At 41.7% G+C, this 25,894-nt stretch overlaps 1 protein-coding gene across 2 annotated transcripts; it reads left to right on the top strand.

Annotated features, from left to right (window-relative positions):
* The first annotated feature begins 16,819 nt into the window (after window positions 1-16,819).
* On the top strand, window positions 16,820-19,888 carry LOC124047890. 2 transcript variants are annotated; one of them, XM_046368218.1, is made up of 10 exons: window positions 16,820-17,193; window positions 17,372-17,407; window positions 17,682-17,981; window positions 18,082-18,375; window positions 18,516-18,599; window positions 18,860-18,889; window positions 19,064-19,091; window positions 19,187-19,227; window positions 19,315-19,346; window positions 19,486-19,888. In XM_046368218.1, exons 1-10 carry the CDS (start codon window positions 17,166-17,168, stop codon window positions 19,645-19,647), a joined length of 1,035 nt encoding a protein of 344 aa, XP_046224174.1. In that variant the 5' UTR covers window positions 16,820-17,165; the 3' UTR covers window positions 19,648-19,888. The 2 variants fall into 2 exon arrangements, with proteins under 2 accessions (XP_046224174.1, XP_046224173.1); XM_046368217.1 differs by having other exon boundaries at window positions 16,822-17,193; window positions 18,860-18,955.
* Window positions 19,889-25,894: the final 6,006 nt, after the last annotated feature.

Here is a 25,894-nt window from a genome sequence, read left to right as displayed (position 1 = left end):
GACCTATTGGGCAGTAAGCAAATTGGAGTGGGTCTAGGGTGTCAGGTAGGGTGGAGGTGATATGGTCCTTGACTAGTCTCTCAAAGCACTTCATGATGACGGAAGTGAGTGCTACGAGGCGGTAGTCGTTTAGCTCAGTTGCATTAGCTTTCTTGGGAACAGGAACAATGGTGGCACTCTTGAAGCATGTGGGAACAGCAGACTGGGATAAGGATTGAGGGGCTAAGGAGAGTTGTGATACTAACAACCAGAGGATTGCAATGAAACTAACCATGACTGGATAATTGTACGTGTAGTGTAGTGTGTGTGATTACATCAAATGTTTTGTCGAAAGTTGAATGAGACGGAATTCACGACACGAGCGGTTTACAAAATGTTTTGTGTTAGGCTATAAAATTTGATTTTATCAAACAAAATGACCAGTCATTGTGTAGCTGGGACCCATGGGATTGCAAACAGAGGAAGATCTTCAAAGGTAAGTGATTTATTTAATTGCTATTTGTGATTTTGTGCTGGTTGAAAAAGTATTTTGGTGTGGGGCGCAGTCCTCAGATAATCGCATTGTATGCTTTCGCTGTAAAGCCTTTTTGAAATCTGGCAATGCAGTTAGATTAACAAGAATTTAAGCTTTTAACCGATATAAGACCCTTGTATATTCATAAATGTTTAATATTACGATTTTTGTATTTTGTATTTTGCGCTTCGCAATTTCACCGGATGTTGTCGTAAGTGTCCCACTAGCGGTTCATGCGCCCAAAAAAGGTTAAATATTTGTTGAGGCTGTGCAGGTCCAGGATTGGCAAGAAGCTGCCGTACTTTTTTGTAACAATGAAATACTGTCCTTGGAGTAGAACCCACTTAGCCATTCTAGTGGCTCTACTTTTCTGATTGCATCCTTCTTCAGAAGTGAGGCTATCTCCATCCACAGTGCCTCCTTTCTCACCCCGTCAGTCACTGAGGTGACCCAGATACCTCTGTAGGGTGGCGGTTTGCCTCAGAACTGAAGTTTGTACCCCCCAGGACTGTGTCCAGTACCCAGGGGGACTCCACTCACCTCTGCCAGTTTGCCCTTTGGGCCTGGGAGAAACGTCAAGGCCGACCGCCAGCACATCAGGTGGACTGTTGGGGCCCAACCTTCTTAGCTGCGTGTTGCTGCCTGTAAGGCTGGTCACGCACCTGTCCCCGCTGTCGGTGTGTAAAACGCTTCCCCTGCTGTTTCGGTGGGGGTGGAGGGGGCAAGACATTGCTGGAGAGCTTTTGAGACATTCGACCCTGTCTTCCAGTGATCATGCAAATTCAGTTGAGTGTGGTGTACCACAGGGCAGCCGGCTAGCGCCATTATTGATTTCTATTTTTACTAATGGCCTTCCACTGACCTTGAATAAAACCAGTGTGTCTGTGTATGCTGACGACTCAACGGTACACAGTACACATTGGCTGCAACAGTAAAATAAATAACTGACACCCTTCAAATGGAGCTCCATTCAGTTTTAGAATGGGTAACTAGCAATAGGCTGCTGCTAAATATCTCAAAATCAAAAAGCATCATTTTTGGGACAAATCGCTAAACCTAATTTAGATCTATTATTGAATAATCTGGTGATTGAGCAAGTTGAGGAGTCTAAACTGCTGGATGTAAACCTAGATAGAAAGCTGTCATGGTCAAAACACATACTGTAAACACAATGGTTGCTAAAATGGGAAGAGGTCTGTTCATTATAGGGCGTTGCTCTGCCTTTTTGACATCTCAGTCAACCAGACAGGTCCTACAGGCTATAGTTTTGTTGCAGCTGGACTACTGTCCAGCTGTGTGGTCATGTGTGGCAAAGAGGGACATAGGTAAATTTCAGTTGGTCCAGAACAAAGTCCAGAACAAACACGTATCGCACATAGATTCACAGTGCATTCGGAAAGTATTCACACCCCTTGACTTTTTCAACATTTTGTTACATTGAAGCCTTATTCTAAAATGAATTAAATTGTTTTTTCCCTCATCAATCTACACACAATACCCCATAATGACAAAGCAAAAACAGATTTTTTAAAAATGTTTGCAAATGTATTAAAAACATAAATATCACATTTACATAAGCACTCAGACCGTTCACTCAGTACTTTGTTGAAGCACCTTTGGCAGCGATTACAGCCTGGAGTCTTCTTGTGTATGACGCTACAAGCCTGGTACACCCATATTTGGGGAGTTTCTCCCATTCTTCTCTGCACAGCTGTCAGGTTGGATGGGGAGTGTTGCTGCACAGCTATTTTCAGGTCTCTCCAGAGATATCCGATCGGGTTCAAGTGTGGGCACTGGCTGGACCACATTCAGAGTCTTGTCTCGAAGCCACTCCTGAGTTGTCTTGGCTGTGTGCTTAGAGTCGTTGTCCTGTTGGAAGGGGAACCTCCACCGCAGTCTGAGATCCTGAGCGCTCTGGAGCAGGTGTTCATCAAAGATCTCTCTGTACTTTGCTCCGTTCATCTTTACCTCGATCCTGATTAGTCTCCCAGTCCCTGCCGCTGAATAACATACCCACAGCATGATGCTGCCACCACCATGCTACACTGTAGGGAGTGTATTGGCCAGCTGATGAGCGGTGCTTGGATTCCTCCAGACGTGACGCTTGGCATTCAGGCCAAAGAGTTCAATCTTGATTTCATCAGACCAGATCATTTTGTTTCTCATGGTCTGAGAGTCCTTTAGGTGCCTTTTGGCAAACTCCAAGCGGTGGTTTCTGTCTAGCCACTCTACCATAAGGGCCTGCCTGATTGGTGGAGCTCTGCAGACAGGGTTGTCCTTCTGAAAGGCACTCCCATCTCCACAGAGGAAGTTTGGAGCTCTGTTAGAGTGACCATCGGGTTCTTGGTCACCTCCCTGACCAACGCATTTCTCTCACGATTGCTCAGTTTTAGGAAGAGTCTTAGTGCATCCAATCTTCTTTCATTTAAGAATGATTGAGGCCACTGTGTTCTTGGGGACCTTCAATGCTGCAGACATTTTTTTGTACCCTTCTCCAGATATGTGCCTCGACACAATCCTGTGTCAGATTCCTTCGACCTCATGGCTTGGTTTTTGACCTGACATGCACTGTAAACTATGGGACATTATATATGCCTTGCAAAATCATGTCCAATCAATTGAATTTACCACAGGTGGACTCCAATTAAGTTGTAGAAACATCTCAGAGATGATCAATGGAAACATGATGCACCTGTGCTCGATTTCGGGACTAATAGCATAGGGTCTGAATACCTTTGTAAATAAGTTATTCAAGTGTTTAATTTTTTTATATATGTGCAAACATTTTCTAAAAACCGGTTTTCACTTTGTCATTATGGGTTATGGTGTGTAGATTCATGAGGGACATTTTTTAAAATAAATTTTAGAATAAGGCTGTAACGTAACAAAATGTGGAAAAAGGAATGCACTGTACACAGAGGCCAAGTGTCAGTAACATGTATGTCAATCTCCCTTGGCTCAAAGTTGAGGAGAGATTGACTGCATCACAATTGGTCTTTGTTCAAGGTATTGATGTGTTGAAAGTACTGAACTGTCTGTTCAAGCAGTTGGCAGACAGTTCGGACACTCATCAGTACAACACACGTCTCTTCACAGTCCACAGGTCCTGAACAAAGGCTGGGAAATGCACAGTATTAAATAGAGCCATGACTACATGGAACACTCTGCCACCCCAGGTAACTCAAGCAGCAATAAAACCAGATTTAAAAAACATATAAAATAATAGCTTACTTCACAAAGAGGACTGTGAAGAGACACAGCCATTTTATTCACCATGTATTGTAATTTGCACTGTGCTATGTATTAGACCTAAATATAATGTGTATGTACTGATATGTAGGCTATGTGTGACGTTGTAAATGTATGCCGTTCAGTCCTTGACTAATAATGTTCTGTACTATGTATTATGTCATGTTTCATGTGGACCTCAGGACGAGTAGCTGCTGATTTTGCAGTGGCTAATGAGGATCCTATTAAATACCAAATATCAAATACCTCTGAGTGATGGCGTTAGGACGCACAGTTGCCAAGATCTCCTGAAAAATCTCTCTGTCTTTGCGCAGTTTTGTTGTCTGCTGTATGATGTTGTCCATCCCTGGCCCACAGGTGGAATCTGGCGTGAGTTTGGAACCACAAGAATGTTTTCTTAAATGGTGGTGGCAGTTTAGACTGCGCCCAAAACGGCCTATGGGCTGCCAAGGAGGCCAACGAGTACATTTTTGGTCTCATTAGACCACATAATCCTTTGCGGTATGATCTAGGAGTCTTTCACATGTCTTTTGGCAAACTAAAGGCATGTGGTCATGTGCCTTTTTCTCAGGAGTGGCTTCTGTCTGGCCACTCTCCCATAAAGGCCAGATTGGTGCTGTAGAGAATGTCCTTCTGGCAGGTTCTCCTATCTCAACCAAGAAACTATGTAGTTCTGTCAAAATGTGGAATAAGTCTAGGGGTATGAATACTTTTTGAAGGCACTGGAAAGCACATACCCAGATACCCACTTCTTAAAATAGCCAACATTTTCAATGACATTTAGTTTTACAGATAACCAGAAACTGCATAGCCAATAAGTCTGCCCCCCCCACCAGATATTTTATTAGCTATTGATATATCATTTTGTCCAATGAGAAGGATTATTTTAAAATCTACGAGTCCACGTCATGATTTTGAGATCCTGATTTTCAAATAATCGCTACTCAAAGTTGCTTATAATTATTTCTGTTCTGAAACTGGAAAATCTGTTCAGGGTCCCTGAAATGTGAAACATGTATGTTAGTTTGAACATCTGGACTTGGTAACTTATCATTTGTTCAACTATTGAAATGAATCCACAATGGTAAATTGTCGTAGAGATATCCCTGGTCCCCCACCATGGATTATTCAATTCTCTCTGTTGGAGATGCATTAGCCATCTGAATAATGTGTCGAAACAATAGTTTGGATGCAATAAATAACTTTTGACTAGTTAAAATGCATTCTTTACTCTTCACTTTACTGATCATCTATAGTTTCAGTAAGCAGCATTGAGGGTTCATTACATGAGCAGCAATTTAGTGGACAATGAAAAAAGTAATACATTTCAATGAGGAGCTGGGATGATAAACCTAAAATGATCGACTCCGACCAAACTGACACTTATCGTGGACATTTAGCTGATATTGTTCATTACGATAAATAATCTATAGGGCCCTACTAGAGAAATCGGAAGTTTAAAATGAAGTGCATTCAAAGTTGTAGTCGTTTACAGGGTAATATAAAACAATGACTGTGGTGCACATTATGTTCTAAACTTATCGTTCAATTGACCATTATTGTGATAATTCAGTACATTTCTGCTGATAGGGATTGTTGTCCATATCGCCCAGCTCTAATTCAACGTGACTTCAGACCTGCCCAGAATCTTCATATCCTTTTTGGGCTGTTCTTTGTCGTAAGCACAGATCAACTCTTACCTCAGAAACGTATTCGTTGATTGCGGAAAGAGGAAAATATGTCTCCATCTTATTTTCTAATGATTTGTGAGTATTCAATTGTCCCTTATTTCAATCCATGTATATTTAGAGTGTATAGTGTGTATCTTATGTTAACTGAAATTCCTTGTTTAAAATGTCTTCCTGTTATCCTTGTTAAAGTTGTGGCCAGTGTTGCAGTTAGAAAATGTTATGCACGTATGTATTACATCATGTCATTAGTTGTGGAATGATATTAGAGATATTGTCTTTCATATACGATTTGTCACTACAGCAGTTTGGTGATACCGTTTCTACAACTCGTTCTCTAAATGTACATTATTTAGCCACAACCGTTTCAGAAACATACATAGATTTCAGTCTACGATTGACAGCTTGAACAATTTGAATTCTCGTACTATTTATATATTGAAATCCAAACAGATTCTGTCCCCACTTCAAGCATTGTATTATCCCCTGAGTACATCAATGCAGCTAGATCTGTCAAAGTACGCTGTGAATCAACAGAAGGTACAGAGTATTATTTTTACAGAGACCAGGATCCAACCCCAATAAGAGAAGTGGCCTACAACAGTGTTTGCCAATTCACATTGTTCTGGGATCAGTTCAAAACCTGGAACAAGAGTGAAGTAGATCTCAGCTGTGCTATTCTACAGGAGAGAGAAGGGAAAACGATATCTTCAGAACAAAGTGACACTCGAAGACTTCATGTGAGTGGTGATGGACAATTTTACGGAGCTACTGACGCCGAGGAAGAAGAGCAGCCCTGGAGAGATTTGCATCACATGTGCTGTGGAGATGGTGATAAAGGGGAATTCTGTGACATCACAGCACAGTGAACCCCTCAGTATCACCGTAGATGGTGAGGACCCCATCCACTTCAGTGAAATCTATGTATTGCTGCAGCTGCAGTGCATGTCTAATGAATAATTGTTCCTATTTGAATCATATTTTCAGCTGTAAATCCTACAGGAGCCACAGGTTCCATAGCAGACTTCAGTTCCATCCCACCTGGAGAGGAGAAGGCAGTCAGTAAAGTCATCAGCCTAACTACCCAAGAAGAAGGTATGTACATTTAGGTGATTTAGACATAGATGCTCACAAATGCAGGACATTATGAACATTGATGTGAAATTAATATGATACATGATGTCCTTTTCCCTTCCAGACCCTTCCTCAATGATCCCCCTCTACATCGGTCTCCGTGCCGGTATCTATGTTCTCATCCTTCTGGTGGAATCTCTCCTGTGTTTTCTCTGGTGTAGACATGGCAAGTGCCCTTTGCTTCAAAAATACTCCAATTTGTATGTTGTTCCAAAGGCTTGTTGTCAGCTATACAATCACAGCCTGTTAGTTACGCTCTCATTATACTTTTGTTTCTGAAGGTGATGATTCCAAGAACACAGGATGAGATGTTACTATCCTTTGTGCAAGCACTTCCAAGAGTTAATGAACAGTGAGCGTGGTGAAATTTGGGGAGCGCATCGTCAGTAGTGTACCTTTGGTTCCTAGGGTGTTTCGGCCTTTCACACTATACACCCTCCTCAAAGGCGGCCAGCGACAGGGTGATCAATCCTACGCTTGCGTCCCATTCCCAATTAGTCATAGGAGTTGCCTTGTTGTTGATAGCAAACATCCCATGGGACTATGCATGGCAGGGGCGTCCTCCTCCCTGAGTCAATCATTGTTGACCGCATACCTCCTGGCCCTCTCACTTCGGGGCCCAGCTGGGGTCTTTCCTCTTCATCCAGAGCCACTGACTGCTGCCTTCTGCCGCCTCTGATACAGCTTTGATTGCTGAATGCTGGCTCTGGCCCTTAATTCCCAGGTCTCTAAGCAGTCTGGTTGTAGATGTTGCCACAAAACCTCTGCAGCCCACCTCCACTGGTCGGACTTCTGTGTTCCAGCCATGATGCCGTGCTTCGGCAGCTAGATCAGCATAGCGCAGATGTTTTCGCTCATAAGCCTCATCTACTGAGTTTTCCCAGGGTACTGTGAGCTCAATGATGAAGACCTTATTGAGTGAACGGGACCAGAGCACCATGTCAGGTCTTAGGGTGGTGGTTGCGATCTCCGGAGAAAACACAAGTTGCCGGCCAATGTCAGCTAGCATTTTCCAGTCGCGGGCCAAGCGCAGCTGGTCTCGCTCTAATGGTGTAGAGCCGCTCTTCGGTGGTTTAGCCCCTTCGCGGACAAAGTTTGTCCGTAAGGAGTGTGATGCTGCTGTGGGTGGTAGGGAGTTGGTGGCAGCTCGCTTGTCCTCCAGGGCGGACGCAAGGTTTTTAAGGACTTGGTTGTGACGCCAAGTGTAGCGTCCTTGGGCGAGGCTTGTTTTACAGCCTGTGAGAATGTGCCTGAGGTTGGCTGGCATGGAACAGAGGGCACAGTCCGGATCTTCACCATACCATTGGTGAAGATTAACTGGTGTTGGAAGGACATCATATGTTGCTCTGATGGAAAAGCTCAACCGCCTCGCTTCCATGGCCCACAGATCCTTCCAGCTGATCTTCCTCTTCTCCACACTGTCCCATCGAGTCCACTGTCCCTGTTTGGCAAGAGAGACTGCCTTGGCCCACCTTGCAGCCTCCTCCTGATGGCGTACTTCCTGCACTACCATCTTCCGCCACTCTGGTGCAGTGGCCTTACTCCAAGCAGCACGGCTAGTTAGCCCAAGGCCTCCTCTCCCTTGCTGAACATGACCCACAATGTCAGCATGTCTGAGGGCTGCTGTTGCCTCCTGGACTGCTTTTCCTGGCCTCCATTTGCGCCCAGTTGCCAAGGTCGGTGCGTTGTTGCTCACCACTGGGTCTCGAGATTCATTCAGTGTCATTTGGAGCCTGGTTTTTGCACACTTGAATTCCTCTGTTAGACTGGTGAGGGGCAGCTTGAGGACACCATCTCCATAGAGGCCTATGGTGGTAAGGCATCGTGGAACTCCAAGCCACTTCTTTAAGTATCCTGTGACTCGTCTTTCCATCTTCTCCACTGTTGAGATTGGAACCTCATACAGTGCTAAGGGCCACAACACCCGGGGTAGGAGACCAAACTGCAGACACCAGGCCTTTAACTTTCCAGGTAGCTGGGTGTTGTCGATGGACTGTAGGCTACTACTGATGTCTTTGCGCAGCTGTTGCACCTGGTCTTTGTCCTTCAGGCTTGCATCATACCACCTTCCAAGGCTTTTTACCGGCTGCTCAGACACTGTTGGGATTTGGTCATCTCCGATGAAGAATTTCAGGTCAGAGAGTACTCCCTTCACAATCGAGATGCTGCGTGACTTGGATGGTTTAATCTTCATACGGGCCCAGCTGATGTTCTCCTCAAGTTTTCTGAGCAGTCTCCTGGTGCATGGGACAGTGGTGGTCAATGTTGTAATGTCGTCCATGTAGGCTCTGAGTGGAGGGAGGCGGAAACCAGAGTCGACTCGCTGTCCACCAGCAACCCATTTTGAGGATCTGATGATAACCTCCATTGCCATTGTGAATGCCAACGGAGAAATGGTACATCCCGCCATTATACCTACATTCAGGCACTGCCATGAGGTGGTGAACTCTGAGATGGTGAAGCAGAACTGCAGATCCTGGAAGTACGACTTCACCAGGTTTGTGATGGTGTCCGGTATGTGGAAAAATCTGAAGGCAGACCACAGGAGTTCATGGGGCACAGAGCCAAATGCATTGGCGAGGTCGAGGAAGACTACATGGAGGTCCCTTTTCTCCACCTTGGCCATTTGGATTTGATGCCAGATCATGCTGGAATGTTCCAAGCAGCCAGAGAACCCTGATATTCCTGCCTTCTGTACAGATGCATCGACGTACGTATTCCTTTGTAGGTACTCGGCCATCCTCTGGGCAATGACCCTAAAGAAGATTTTTCCCTCGACATTCAGTAAGGAGATTGGGCGGAATTGGCTGATGTTCACTGCATCCTTCTCCTTAGGGATCAGGACCCCGCCTGCCCTACGCCACACTTTGGGTATTATCTTCTTCTGCCATGTTGTTCTCATAAGCCTCCAGAGGAACCTCAGGACGTCTGGTGTGTTCTTATACACTTTGTACGGGACTCCATTTAGCCCCGGGCCTGATGCTGTTCTTGCCCGTCGAACTGTGTCTTCCACCTCTTTCCATGTCGGAGGGCTGGTCTCAATATGATGTTCCGGGGGTTCAATGGGTGGGATATCTGATGGGATGGCCAGATGTTCATGTTGCTTTGAGTCAACGTTTGTTATTCTCAGGTGCTCCTCTAGGTCTTTCTTTGTTGTTTTTAGAGCTCCACTTTTTTCTTTTGTGAAGAGACTTTTAAGGAACTTGAAGGGATCTTTATAGAATCGAGTTCTAGTTTGTTCTTTTTCCTTCTGCGTTTCCGTAGGTTCTCTGCTCTACGGAGGGATGCCAACCGGGTTTTGATGTCAGCTTGAAGTGCCTCTATGCCCTCCTTTTCCACTTCCGAGGCCTTCTTCCACTGTTTCTTAAGCTGCCGCCTTTCTTGAACGAGGCGCTTGATTTCTTGTTGCCTTCTGGAAACTGGTGGGGTTGGAACCTTTCTCCCGCCTTTTGCCTCTTCCACTCCAAATCTTTCTGTCCCGTACTCATAGATGATGTCCCCCATCCTCTCCAACTTCTTCTCCACTGTGCCTCGAAGTTTCTCGAGGGTCAAGGTAAGGTCAGTATTCACTGTTTCCCACAACTTCTTGTCACTGGCGCCAGGCCACTTCACATACGGTCTGTGCCCTGGTAGTCTCCTCTCGACTGCAGGTCTGGGAGGCTGGGTGAGTTCCACTCCTGTTGTTGGTTCCACCTCAGTTGCTACTTCGGTGCTTGAGTTTACGTCCTCCATGACAGTGGTACTGATGCACTGCAAACTATGGTTTGCGTCCAGTTGCTGTGCTTCATTCGACTGATTTGATCGCTTTCGCAGAAAGTAATCAATGCGAGTTCTCTGTCTCTCTTTACCCAAACACCCCTTCTTCCCCTGGTGGATCCTCAACCCATGGTGTGATGTAACTTTCCTCCAACCACAGACACATACCTGCATCTGTTTATGGCCCACTGTTGCAGCAGAACTTGTGACAGTTGCTGTGGTGTTCTCTTGTGCTGTGCTCTCATTACTCGTAGTCGTTTCCAGTCCAGTCGTTACCATGTTGTCAGCCGATGAGTCATCTTCCGCCCCGCTCTCGCAGACTCTAGGGGTATTCTCGTATTTTGACTTTCTGTAGCTAAAGCGGGTGTTTCCAACATACTGCGAAGCATGGGAAACTACAGAAATGGGAAGCTACCCCATGACTGTCCCAGTGGGGTCTATTCCCTCCTGTCAGCCGTCTCTCCGTGCCGCCACAAGGACTTTCCCCTGTTGTCAGCTGATCTTTCTCAGCAGTCACTGGACAAGTCCAGATATTCAGATTCCAAGAACACAGGATGAGATGTTACTATCCTTTGTGCAAGCACTTCCAATAGTTAATGAACAGTGAGCGTGGTGAAATTTGGGGAGCGCATCGTCAGTAGTGTACCTTTGGTTCCTAGGGTGTTTCGGCCTTTCACACTATACACCCTCCTCAAAGGCGGCCAGCGACAGGGTGATCAATCCTACGCTTGCGTCCCATTCCCAATTAGTCATAGGAGTTGCCTTGTTGTTGATAGCAAACATCCCATGGGACTATGCATGGCAGGGGCGTCCTCCTCCCTGAGTCAATCATTGTTGACCGCATACCTCCTGGCCCTCTCACTTCGGGGCCCAGCTGGGGTCTTTCCTCTTCATCCAGAGCCACTGACTGCTGCCTTCTGCCGCCTCTGATACAGCTTTGATTGCCGAACGCTGGCTCTGGCCCTTAATTCCCAGGTCTCTAAGCAGTCTGGTTGTAGATGTTGCCACAAAACCTCTGCAGCCCACCTCCATGAATGAACGAGGAAATAACAGTAGGAGGTGAGGGTGATCTATTTATTTAACTGAACATTTTCATATCATCTGTTTGGATGTACTGGAAACTGCTCTTGACTGGCAAAACCCAAATGAGCTGCAAACAGTGTGTTAGAGTATAACTGTACTCTTTACTATCCACTATGGTTATAGTGTAACTCTTCACTGCTTATGGTGCATTGTGGTATGTTTTCGCTCTCTTACAGGAAGAGAACTCAAGTCTGCACTATGCTATAAGGATGTGACCTTGCTGGGGAGTTCAAGTTGGATATGGCTGGAGAGTATGATGTGTCAATGTTTTTATAAACCAGAAGTCAATAGCAGGAGAAGTTATTCAATTTGAACAAGTTGCAATTTCCATGCACCTTGTGAATGTATTTTTATACTATGCACAGTGTTTAATGTGTAATGTATTTTTATACTATGCACAGTGTTTAATGTGTAATGTATTTTTATACTATGCACAGTGTTTAATGTGTAATGTATTTTTATACTATGCACAGTGTTTAATGTGTAATGTATTTTTATACTATGCACAGTGTTTAATGTGTAATGTATTTTTATACTATGCACAGTCTTTAATGTGTAATGTATTTTTATACTATGCACAGTGTTTACTGTGTAATGCATTTTTATACTATGCACAGTGTTTAATGTGTAATGTATTTTTATACTATGCACAGTGTTTAATGTGTAATGTATTTTTATACTATGCACAGTGTTTAATGTGTAATGTATTTTTATACTATGCACAGTGTTTAATGTGTAATGTATTTTTATACTATGCAGAGTGTTTAATGTGTAATGTATTTTTATACTATGCACAGTGTTTAATGTGTAATGTATTTTATACTATGCACAGTGTTTAATGTGTAATGTATTTTATACTATGCACAGTGTTTAATGTATATTTTTTCTGCTCTAGTGTTTTCCAGTGGAAATAAAGCTTGTACAGTATATTGTAAATAATTGTTGGAAATGTTGTTTCTTTTCTCTGGAAGAGAAATTGTGTTTAGATTACACAGCCGTTGTGTTTCAACGGTCTGTCTCATGATGGTCATTGATCTACCTGAGCTTTAGCTGGGTGTTTTGTGTCATGTAGACATGGACACAGTGGGGGTACTGCTCATTGTAAGGTTCTGCTTTACTTTTTTTAGTCAACCTTGTGCTCTTTTTCTTTGTGTTCTTGAACGTAGCCCTGTTTCTTTGTGTTCTGGAACATAGCCCTGACTTTAATTTTCTTCATTGATTTCACCTGTGTTCGTTTCTCACCTGGTCTCATCAGCTCCATATTTAGTTCAGTTCTTTCTGTTTGTATGGTTGTGAGGTATTGTTTGTTTTTGACTGCCTACCTGTGTTTGACCATTGCCTGTGACCACGATTCCTGCCTTCTGCGAAGGCTTAATAAACATCTCCCGTGCTCGGCGCGTGAATCTACACCTTTTTCCTCCCTGAGTATTCATTACACTCATACAGATACAGCTCTATTTCTAGAGATGAGGAGATGGCAGAGTAGAAATGGGGGACCCACATCTACACTAACATCACCCCTGAAAAAACACCACCACGAAGGGCTCTCAATACATCTGTTCATATGAAGCTCATGTCTATATCTATCAATATACAATGACTTGTCAGAGAACATGCATAGGTGCAGAGTTGTGGAAAGACACAGTAGTGGAATCGTGGTCATGATCTAAGCTGAGATGTGCTACAATAAGCCATTGGGCTGTAAACTGGTCCCCTAACACTGTCCCTAGCCCTCAAAACCATCATTTAACATAAATAACATAATGGTAAGTGCTGTATATATAGCAAAATTCAAACATTTCCAAACACTAACATGAGGCTGGTGCAACCTGCAAGGAGTTGTTGTCATTGTTAACCAATACATAACTGTTATTTGGGGAACAGAAAACTTTTAAACTTTCCACCTGGGTTTTTTTATTTAACAATTCATTGGTGGTCATGAAATGAAAAACAACTTTTTTGATTCCTGTTTTCCATTTGTCTACAAATCTGCAATACTTGGATTTGAGTCCAAAAAAACAAAGTTTTCCAAAAATACACAACAGTAATGTGTTCAATGCATGCAATCCAAGCCATTACCGGACACAAACTGGTTACACTGACTAAAAATATATATTATATAAACTAAGCAGATAGGGATCAAGGTATCTGTCATTTCCTCATTTGGAGAAACTTTAGTCACTTGCGTAACATGACTGGAGAGAAGTTGGGTGCTGAAACAGAAAGTATCTAAAGCGTCCGACTACAAATAAAACACAATTAATCAGTTACTGAACTCATTTTGATCATGTCTCTGTTATGTGGCCCAGTTGGTAAACTCAAATATATTTGGATTCCTGTTTTCCATTTCTTCAATGCTTGGATTTGCCAAAACTCCACAAAAGTAATGTAATCTGTGGATGCAATCCAAGCCATAACTTAGTTGGCACAGACTGGTGTCTCTGACTGGAAATATGTATTATGTAAACTAAACAGACTTGGATCAAGGTATCTGCCATTTCCTCATTTGGAGAAGCATTAGCCACCAAAGCTATAAAAGTCGTGATGTGAAAAAGCTTGAACAAGACAATATCCATCAAATTGTCCAATTTCAAATAAAACCAATAGATCAGTAACTGAACTCAATTGATCATGTCAATGTGTGTTGTTAACAGATTACCAGGACGTGTACTCAGACCATGTGCGGAACAACTGGCAAGTGTCTTCACTGACATTTTCAACCTTTCCCTGACCGAGTCTGTAATACCTACATGTTTCAAGCAGCATAGTCCCTGTGCCCAAGGAAGCGAAGGTAGCCTGCTTAAATTATTACCGCCCTGTAGCACTCACGTCAGTAGCCATGAAGTGTGTTGAAAGGCTCACATGGCTCACATCAACAGCATCCTCCAGGATACGCTAGACCCACTCCAATTCACATACCGTCCCAACAGATCCACAGATGACACAATCTCAATCGCACGCCACACTGCTCTTTCCCACCTGGACAAAAGGAACACCTATGTGAGAATGCTGTTTATTGACTACAGCTCAGCATTCAACACCATAGTGGCCACAAAGCTCATCACTAAGCTAAGGACCCTGGGACTAAACAACTCCATCTGCAACTGGATCCTGGACTTCCTGACGGGCTACCCCAGGTCGTGAGGATAGACAATAACACATCCGCCACACTAACCCTCAACACAGGGACCCTCAGGGGTGCATGCTTGGTCCCCTCCTGTACTCCCTGTTCATCCACGACTGCGTGGCCAAGCACGACTCCATCATTAAGTTTTCTGATGACACAACGGTGGTAGGCCTGATCACCGACCACAATGAGACAGCCTATTGGGAGGAGGTCAGTGTGGTGCCGGGACAACAACCTCTCCCTCAATGTGAGCAAGACAAAAAAGTGTTTCATGTGTAATGAGTTTATACTGTATGTCTAAAATACAGAAATTTTATTAGCATTTCATTTTGTTCTGCTCATGGATGTTGTGTTTTCCAGTGGAAATAAAGCTTGTACAGTATATTGTAAATCTTGTTGTAAATGTTTATTTTCGTTGGAAGTTGAGGAGCCACTCTGAGAGGAGACAGCATTGTGTTCAGATTACACAGCAGTTGAGTTTCAAAGGTCTTCAACGTTCTTCAACGGTCCGATGACTCATGATGTTCACTGTTGTACCTGAGATTTAGCAGAGTGTGTCGAGTCTGTTTGTCACGTAGATGTGACCACAGTGAGGGTACTGATCATACAGGTACACTTCTATTTCTAGAGATGAGGAGAAGCACCAACATCCCCCCTGCAAACAACCCAGCATACGGCTTGCTATTCACATCTTCATACTGTATGAAGCTCATGTCTATATCCATCAACAGAAATGACTTGTCAGAGAACATGAAGAGGTGTGGAAAGACACAGTAATGGATTTGTGGTCATGATCTAAGCTGAGATGTGCTACAATAAGACATTGTGCTGCAACTGGTCCTCTAACACTCTGTCCCTAGCCCTCAAACCCAGATGGATGAGAACAATATCTATCATACTACAATTTAAATAAATAACATGTCAATTGTATAATTTCTGTATATATTGCCAGATTCACGTAAAAAAATTCCAACCTTTAAAAGAAACTGGTGCGTCTTACAAGGAGTTGATGTCAATGTTATCCAGTACTATCACAGAAATCTTAATTATTTGAGAAACAATCCATTACCTTTCCTCCTGTGATTTACCAAAAAACATGAAACAATTTATTGGTGATGAAATCAAAAACAACTAAAATATATTTTGATTCCTGTTTTGCATTTCTTCAATGCTTAGATTTGCATCTAAAAAAAACAAAGTTTGCCAAAAATTCACAAAAGTAATGTGATCTATGGATGCAATCCAAGCCATGACTTAGTTGGCACAGACTGGTTACTCTGACTGGAAATATGTATTATGTTAACTAAACAGACATGGATCAAGGTATCTGCCATTTCCTCATTTGGAGAAGCATTAGTCACCTCCATTACAAAGCTATAAAAGTTGTGGGGTGAATTAATCTAAAACAAGAAATTATCCATAAAATTATCCAAATTCAAATAAACACAATACATCACTAACTGAACTCATTTGATCATGTCAACTAGTGTGTTGTGTTGGATTCGGAGAATATGAAAATATACTTATTCATGTCACTGATGGAGTGCTGAGGTTTAGAGGGTCTACACCAGAAGTTAATGGTTATAGGAGGAAGGTATATAGTGTGTGCAATTAAGCTTGGAATGTGTTGAGTGCAGGGAAGCAAAATACATGTGGCAGGTATTGATGAAGGGAGAGAGCCGTGGATAACTGATGGAGGGGGGTTGAGGTCAAGTCAGGTCACCTAACCTCTTGAAACTAGGGGGCACTATTTCTTAGGGCCAGATGCTAGAATCTGCATATAATTGACAGTTTAGGATAGAAAACACTCTAAAGTTTCCAAAACTGTCAAAAGTATAAAGTATAAGTATAACAGAACTGATATTGCAGGTGAAACCCTGAGGAAAATCCAATCAGGAAGTGCCTCTTATTTTGAAACCGTTGTGTTCCTATGCACCCCTATTGGCCATTGAAAGGGATATCAATGAGATTCATTTTTCTACGTATTCCCTAAGGTGTCTACAGCATTTTGACGTAGTTTCACGCCTTTATGTTGAAGAATGAGCATAAACGACTACATTGCGTAAGTGGCCAGCTGAGGGCTCTCAGAGTGATTCTTGCGTACAAGTCAGAGGTAGTCATTTGTCCTCTCGCTCCTACTGAAAAGCCAATTGTCCCGGTTGATATATTATCTAATAGATATTTGAAAAACACCTTGAGGATTGATTATAAAAAACGTTTGCCATGTTTCTGTCGATATTATGGATATAATTTTGATTTTTTTTCGCCGTTGTCATGACCGCTATTTCCGGTGGATTTGTCAACATAACGTGACCAACAAACAAGTTTATTTGATCAATTAATCACAGGAGTTCTCATATTTTAAATAGCTGTGCTGTAGTTACCTATATTTTCAGTAAGTTTAATGTAGGGTGGACCACATGGACAGCCCCTTAGTGGTCAATGAAAATTAGGTCATTTTCTTCAGCGTCACTAGTGATCTGTCACAACATCACTCGTGAGTCTCCATATCCTCCTCTGTAGGTTTTTCTGTGTCCTACCAAACACACATCAGTTTTCTCACATGACAATCTATGTGTGGAGTTCACTTCACTGACGGAAGAAAGTGGAAAATATGTATTTTTCTTTTATTCTTCTCATTTGTGAGTATTCGGTTATTTTGGTCTTTGGATCAATATCTCTGTACATGGATTTTAAGTTTTGGTAGTATGTTACTGAATGTATGCTTTATAACTTGTTCTAAGTATGTATGAGCCTTTATTATGCCTTATAGTAAGGCTTGTAAAATGTCTCACTAAGTTGTTTTTATCTTGTTCGTAGATGCTGCCGGTGTTGCGGTTAAAGAAAGTTGTGCAGGTACATATTAACAAATGTCACTTCATTAATTGTCCAGCTCAACAGCTATTTATTTATTTTAGGCATAAAAGTATTTTTTTGATGATAGATTTGTACACTACTTTTCACAACTAATGTAGAGTAGCACAATGCTTAAAGTGCCATATCTTTATTAAGAAATATATTTAGTTGCCAATAAGAGAGACAAGGAAGTGATACTCCACATACAAATACATTCTGAATCAAGATTCTTATTACTCATAATTTTATAGATTCTCTCTATTTCTCTTAACAGATTTGGTTCCCACTCCCACTATTGTATTGTCCCCTGGGTACATCAATGTAGCTACACCTGTTACAGTACGCTGTGAGTCACCAAAAGGCACAGAGTGCAAATTCCACAAAGATCACGACCCCAACCCTATAAGGAAACTGGATTACAAGCAGAGTGCTTGCCAGTTCAAGTTGTTCTGGAATGAGTTCAAAAGGTGGAACAAGACTGAAGTAGATCTCAGCTGTGTAATTCTACAGAACAGAGAAGGTGAAACGATCAAAACCTCAAAACATAGTGATGCTCGAAGACTTAATGTGAGTGGTAAGTGGCAGTTTTACAGTACTCCAAAGCACATGTTAACCATAGTACACATCCCACTTGTTAATTGACTTCATAAATTACTTTCACAATTTACAAACAGATCCAATTGGAAAGCCCAGTGTTCATGTGTTGAAGATTGGGAAATACCTCACTGTTCGATGTGAGGCCAAGGCTGGCACCTCTTGCTACTTTTATCTGAACAATGGTGACTCACACTTTAAAAAACTACCCTACAAAGACGTTGTCTGTTTGGGGAGAGTGGCAGAAGAGGAACTGCAGAGGAAGAGGAGCAGTGCTGGAGAGATCTTCATCACTTGTGCTGTGGAGCTGGTGGTAGAGGGTGAAGATACTGTGACATCACAGCATAGTGAACCCCTAGGTATCACCATAGATGGTGAGGAAGACAAGAGCCCATCAATTTCTGTGATTTCAAATGTGTCAATATTCTGTTGGTCTACTGTTGTACTGCAAGACTAATATATTATTATTGTACACATATCAATGTTTTATTTATTTCGGTTATAAATCCTCCAGGAGCTACTAGTTCCCCACCAACGTTCAGTTTAATCATAACTGGTCAGGAGAAGACAAGCAGCAATGTCACACCCCAAGGAAAAGGTGAGTATCATTGGTTTGGTTTTAAATGAGCTGTTAGTGGTCCTAAGAACTTCAAAATACAAGTTTAGTGAATGACTCTGCTTCGAAATGTACAGCTATTGATACGTTTCTAACATCTCTAAACTGTTAAGTATCTCAATAGTCACTATTAGTAATGCTTATTTGCACTAACATACTAGTCATTGTCAGGTTAGGTTATACTGTACAGATGATTCAGTGTCAGTTTCATTAGGAGCCTCATTCACTAACCGTTTCTTCAGGTACAAGGTTCCACGTCGTCATCAGTCTGGGTACTTGTTCCCTTTTCCTGGTTCTGCTAGCTGGGTGTGTGCTGTGTGTTCTCCAAAGCAAGTGTGGTGCGTGCTTTCAGATAGGTCTACTCATAACACATTCTTATTTTGCTCCAAATGCTACTTTGAGTTTATGTTCAAAATTGCTAAATTATCTCTATGTATCTTTTGAAGGGGTTCAAGGCAGGCCTGTAAATACTGGGTAAGACTGGTGTCTTCATTCATTTTAGATTTGCTTTATTTTTCTTTATTCATGCACGGCTATATCTTTCTGACTGTACTGCATTGTCTCAACAGAAGCCCACCTGAACAGCAAGACCAGACCCCAGCATGTGTCTGTGAGTATGAGAGTTAACTAAACCACCACTGCCTTTATCTCCTTTTGTTCAGTGTTTTATTTTCCCTCATTCTCTCATATTAAACAGATTCTGTCATCACAAAGCCTTCTAGGGATGAGGTGAGTTGGTTTGAACCAGTGCAGTGTGAAGTAGCCTAATATGCACTTTACTACCAAAATATCAAGCAATATTGCAAATAGCACCAAAGACAACCCTGCTGTGCACACAGCTCAAAGTGACTTGAGCTCTCTCTTACAGGAAGAGGACACTTGTCTGCAATACGCTACAGTGACATATACCGGTGACCGAGCTAGTCATCAATATGCAACAGTGACATCTACCGGTAACCAAGTTGAACCTGGGCGTACCAAGATCAAGTTTGAAATAGCTGGAGAGTACGCCCTCTTGGCAGAATCATAGAAGAATAAATTTTTCTGGATAACATGTTTGCCATAGTTTACAGTTACAATCCTATATTTTGTTTTCATATTGGACCATAATTTACTCATAGTACAAAAACAAATCCTGCCACAACATCAAAGACTAAAGATATCTACTCCTTTCTGAAAACAAGCATCTTCAACTATTTGCATTTTAGGTTAAATGAAATAAATGAAAAGTACACTGTCTGAAACATAAAATAAATATTTTCCTTAATTGAGTTACCGAATCTAGTCAGCAGTCACCAATCAGTAGTCACCAATCTATTTCACTCCTTGACAAGAGTCAATATAGACTCAAAGCAACAAGAGGGTAGAACACATATCAAAATTTGCTTGTTACATCTCTACATCTCTCTCTCTACATCTCTCTCCTTTAACCATGTCTGGTGTATATTAGTTTTCAGTGGTGTAAAAAGTACTCAACAAACATACTTAAGTATAAGTAAAGATACCTTCATAGAAAATGACTCAAGTAATAGTAAAAATCACCCAGTAAAATTCTACTTGTGTAAAAGTCTATAAGTATTTGATTTAAAATATACTTCAGTATCAAAAGTGAATGTATAACTCATTTCAAATTCCTTATATTAAGCAAACCAGAATGCACCATTTTCTTCTTCTTTTTTGTTTTTACAGAAGGCCAGGGGCACACTCCATCACTCAGCCATCAGTTACAAACAAATCATGTCAGTTTAGTGAGTCCGCCAGATCAGAGGCAGTAGGGATGACAAGGGATGTTCGGTTGATAAGTGTGTGAATTTGACCATTTTTCTGTCCTGCTAAGCATTCAAAATGTAATGAAGTACTTTCGGGTGTCAAGGAAAATGTATGAAGTAAAAATTGCAATGTTTTCTTAAGGAATGTAGTGAACTAAAAGTAAAAGAAGACACAAATATGAATATAGTATAGATACCCCAAAAACTACTTAAGTATTACTTTAAAGTATTGTTACTTAAGTACTTTACACCACTGTTACTTTAAAAAATATGTTTTGTTAATATCACAGTTTACTTACAGTATGTGACTTTACTGTTGATACACTACCTCATATTTCCTTTCTCTGATTTTCTGCTACCCTCTTCCTGTAGTCTGTCAACATCTGTTCCTCTCAGACCATTTGTAAACCCACATGATAATTGCAATAATTCAATAATATTTTAAATATACTTTTTGCAATTACAAGCAGTTCCTACCAGTTAGGCCTGTATAGGCCCAACCTAATCTGGAATACCCAGAACAAAATCGTGCATGAACATAACTCTCATAACCTCTGTGCTCCCGACAGACGTAACATGTTCGTTACAGATCTTAGGACAGATAGGACAGATATGCCCACCCAGATTGGAGCACATTACAAACCTATGACAGCTATAGGTATGATAGTGTATATGAAAATGATGCACCATCACGGAAGGGTCATAGGTGGGAGCTATTGTTTCACCATAAACGGAGAGAGGGGAGACACAAAATACAGTGTGTCACTCTCACACTCACTACTGTGGCATTGCCTGAGTCATTATCTACAGCCAACAGATCCTGTGTATATTTTTAAAAACATTTTCGAGAGCATGTGAAGATAGTCGTCCCCGAAAGCATTTCTCATTTCCATATATCCTGTTTCACTTCTCTCTCTGCATTATACATAATAACAGGTGGCAGGTTTAAAGAACTCTTAAATGTGATCCAATGAATGTGCTGCTGGTGCCTTATGTGTGAGTTATGTATTATTCATAATATCATTATTGTACTGTATAATAAAATGTTAAATAATTGACTTCCATAACAATATCCCTAGTTGTACTTTTGGTCGGAATGACAATGAACGACATTTCTTGTCGTCTCTCTTGACCTACAGTTAACAGATGCAGGTACGTTTCTCCCCTTCTCTTGCTTGTTTTGTCATTCAACATTAGGGATGTACTTGTGTGATTTGCATGGTAATCAAAGGCTGGGAAATAAATGTTGCGCTCTAAAGAAGGGAGTAATCTTGCATGTTGAATTTGTTTTAGAACAGACACAAATCGTTGTTTTTTCACTACGATGTTATCAAACCTATCTTTCCTCAACTACCCCTCTCTTTCCTCATCTACCTCTCTCTTTCCTCAACTACCTCTCTCTTTCCTCAACTCATCTCTCTTTCCTCATCTACCTCTCTCTTTCCTCAACTACCTCTCTCTTTCCTCAACTACCTCTCTTTCCTCAACTACCTCTCTCTTTCCTCAACTACCTCTCTCTTTCCTCATCTACCTCTCTCTTTCCTCAACCCTCTCTCTCTTTCCTCATTTACCTCTCTCTTTCCTCAACTACCTCTCTCTTTCCTCAACCACCTCTCTCTTTCCTCAACTACCTCTCTTTCCTCATCTACCTCTCTCTTTCCTCAACTACCTCTCTCTTTCCTCATCTACCTCTCTCTTTCCTCAACTACCTCTCTCTTTCCTCATCTACCTCTCTCTTTCCTCAACTACCTCTCTCTTTCCTCAACTACCTCTCTCTTTCCTCATCTACCTCTCTCTTTCCTCAACTACCTCTCTCTTTCCTCAACTACCTCTCTCTTTCCTCAACTACCTCTCTCTTTCCTCAACTACTTCTCTCTTTCCTCAACTACCTCTCTCTTTCCTCAACTACCTCTCTATTTCCTCAACTACTTCTCTCTTTCCTCAACTACCTCTCTCTTTCCTCATCCTTCAAGGGGACAAGGAGAAACAGACAAACACTTGGATTACCCAGAAGAAGCACCAGATCTCAGTAAGCCTGAAGTTTGTGACCCTGACTGAAGTGGTTGAGCTGAGCAGTGAGTCCTCTGCCTTTGTAGAGGGTCAGCAGTGTTTGTTCTATGTGGATTCTAAACTCAAGGAGCTTGGTCGATCAAATGCCAGCCACAACCAATGCTCCCTCCAAGTAAAGGGGTCAGAGCTGCCTGGGTGGAAGCCCAGAGTGCTGTGGTCAAAAGTCACCATCCAGTGTCATTATGAAGAAGAGAAGAAGAAAAGGCAATACCATGACATAATTATGTTTTTATGTAGCTGCCTCACACTTTTCCTCCACATAGCCACCATAGTGCTTTTTTGGTTTTCTGTGCATAAACAGTACAGTGGGCTGGCACACAACATATAAGCATGTTATAAATGAGTAACAGTTGGAATTGTGGTTTATTGAAAGGATTTGATGATTTGATGTTTCCTTTCAAATAGACATTTGTCCTCATCCCTTTGTTACAATAACAGGAAGGTGAAGATGATTTGTGCTATGCCACATTGTCCCATGCTGGTGCTCCTCCATCCTACTCAGTCAAGTTTGAACAAGGCCATGACTATGCCACAGTGGTCATATGCTGACTAGCATTGTAATAATGACTTCTTAGGCTACTCTCTCGTTTCTCAATTAAATTGAAATCACATGTTAAGTCAGATGCTTTCATAAATTCAACGAGGGTTAATGTCTACTCCGAATGTGCACGGTCTGTGGGTAAATTGGCAAGTTTTCTAACCATTTTCTCACGGTGTGGTGGTTACAAACTACTCTACTAGGCAATAGCAATACAAGACACGTTTATACCACTAGATGGCCATGTTGAATCCTGTTTTGCAACCATTTTAAGAGCTCCTTGTCGGCAGGGATAACATTTTTTGGACATTTCTGTTATTGGAATAGGCTATCATCTAAATAAGTCAATCGTACAATACCATTGGAAATTAATGTTGAAAGTTACATTCAGCATAATACATGTCTATTGGGGTGAGGGTAGGGTAGAAATGTCCTTTGAGGTGAGTGGTAGAAGCCTGATGGTCTGGGGGTAGGAGCTATTGGCCAGTCTTACACTTTTTACCATGGTGCTCCTATTCTGCCTGCGTCTGAGTGATAGAAACGGGAAGAACAGGCCATGGCTCGGGTGGCTGAGGTCCCTGAGGAACGTCTTGGCCTTCCTGCGACACCTGGTGTCCAAAACAATGAGCAATATGCAGAAACAGTTTGTTATATATTGAAAACCTAAACCTAAAATCTACTATCTACACAAGTGCAACAACAGTAATCATATTACTTGTATTTTTTTTAAATGAGCACCTTATAAACTGCACACGCATCAAAACCCTGGTGTTTGGACAAGTGGCAATAAATCACTGATATCGATTAGGTGGGGGGGGGTCAGGTGGTAGCGTTGTTGAAACTAACACAACTGAAAGAACACGGAAACTGGAGATATTTTTTACATCACTGGTTAGAGAACAACCTGCAGAAGACAGCTACATTTTGGAGTGAGGCAATTTGATTTGGGGGTCGCCAAAATAGAAAGAGAAACGCAACACTTATTTTCCAATCACTCATATTGATATCACATTCAAATAAATTGCGCGAGGGGGAGATAAAGTCCTGTTAAAACTAACACCGATCTACAACTACATGGAATCTGGTAATAATGTGTAGGCTACAGCTAGCTACATTTTGAAGTGTTGCATTGTGGGTTGCCAACATGGTAAGTAGACATGCCTAGCAACACTTTTTTTAACACCATCATCAATATCAATATTCAATATTATATATAATATATATATATAATATTATTATCAATATTATTTTTCTAACTTTACCTAGGCAAGTCAGTTAAGAACAAATTCTTATTTTCAATGACAGCCTAGGAACAGTTGTGTTAACTGCCTTGTTCAGGGGCAGAACAACAGATTTGTACCTTGTCAGCTCAGGGATTTGAACTTATTCTTATTCTGCACCGCAAAATCGGTTTTAGAGGTCTTGGATAAATCATTTACATCTCTTAGCCAATTAATAATTCATCCCGATTAACGTGAACTCGCTCAAACCAGATACCTTGAGACGGTCCACGTGACAATGGCTTGGTCAAAAAGTATAGTTCTGCTTAACTTAACCTTTATGGTTGCTAGTCCACCGCTCTAACCACTAGGCTACCCTGCCACCCTATTTGTACCCTATATCATGATATCATGCTGAAATCAATAGAACAGGTCCAAATGTTTGGACTGTAGCGTTGTTGGTTAGATGAGGACTTATAGAAGGCTTTTGAGGTGTGAGTACAGGTTCAGTAGTCTTATTGTTGTAAATTGAAATGCATTATGTCCTTATTAAAACATATTTTTATATGATATCATTCACCAACATTTCAGTAGGTGGCAGTATTAAACATATTTTAGTATTCCAGACTATTTGCAAGTATAACATATATTCTCATAGTGTATTGACATTTTTGACACATGGGGAAATATACTGCCTAGCCTACATTGATGTGCCTACTATGCCATTTCCCATGTGACATTCTATTCCTGGGGCTATTGAACCATATTTTGGAGTGTTTATTGCCTCCAGTTGATTGGGGACCATTACCATCAGTCAAAATAAAGTCCAAAGCTGTCAATCACACTAAAGGCATTTCCCTCCCTGCTTGGTGTCAGTAGTGGTAGGTGGAGTTTGTACCCTAGTGAATGACACATGAAGAAGTGATGAATGGAAAGATCCCAAATCAATGCAGGTTTTATTGACATACTGTACACACACACACACACACACACACACACACACACACACACACACACACACACACACACACACACACACACACACACACACACACACACACACACACACACACACACACACACACACACACACACACACACACACACACACACACACACACACACACACACACACACACACACAGACAATAAATAAATTGCTTGATCACCAGGGAGACATCCCCTATTCATCTATGAGTCCTTAATGGGAAACACTTTTAAATAAAAATGCTTGGCTGAGGAATGCACAGTTTAATATATTTGAATATGTGTTCCCTATGCTCAGTATTGATTTAATGCTTAAGGCTAACTGGAATGAGCAAAGCAATTCAGTTGCATTCTCAAGCCAGACAGTTGAATGCAGGTGTGCTGATATATTGGCTCATGGCAACCGTAAATAAATATGACTAATGTGTTTCCGGTCAAGTGGCTGCTGTCTTAAGACTATGCAGTGAGTGAGACCCCCACCATGATGTCAGTGTAATTCCTTTGTTTCTATGTCTCCGGCGTTGAGAAGGATCCCAAATATAGCGCTGAGATTACATTTAGTGTGACTGGAATATAAATAAATGGAGCGACTAGAATATGCCTTTTACTTCATGTTTGCCCTTGCTCTCTTTCCCTCGATCAATGCTTGTGTGAGGTCCTTATTAGTTCTGGAATGATTCATTATTTGTTCTA

This window comes from Oncorhynchus gorbuscha, linkage group LG11, assembly GCF_021184085.1.
Source record: "Oncorhynchus gorbuscha isolate QuinsamMale2020 ecotype Even-year linkage group LG11, OgorEven_v1.0, whole genome shotgun sequence".
NCBI lineage: Eukaryota > Metazoa > Chordata > Actinopteri > Salmoniformes > Salmonidae > Oncorhynchus > Oncorhynchus gorbuscha.
The sequence above is the reverse complement of the archived record's forward strand: the minus strand, read 5'-3'. Positions and strand labels throughout refer to the sequence as shown.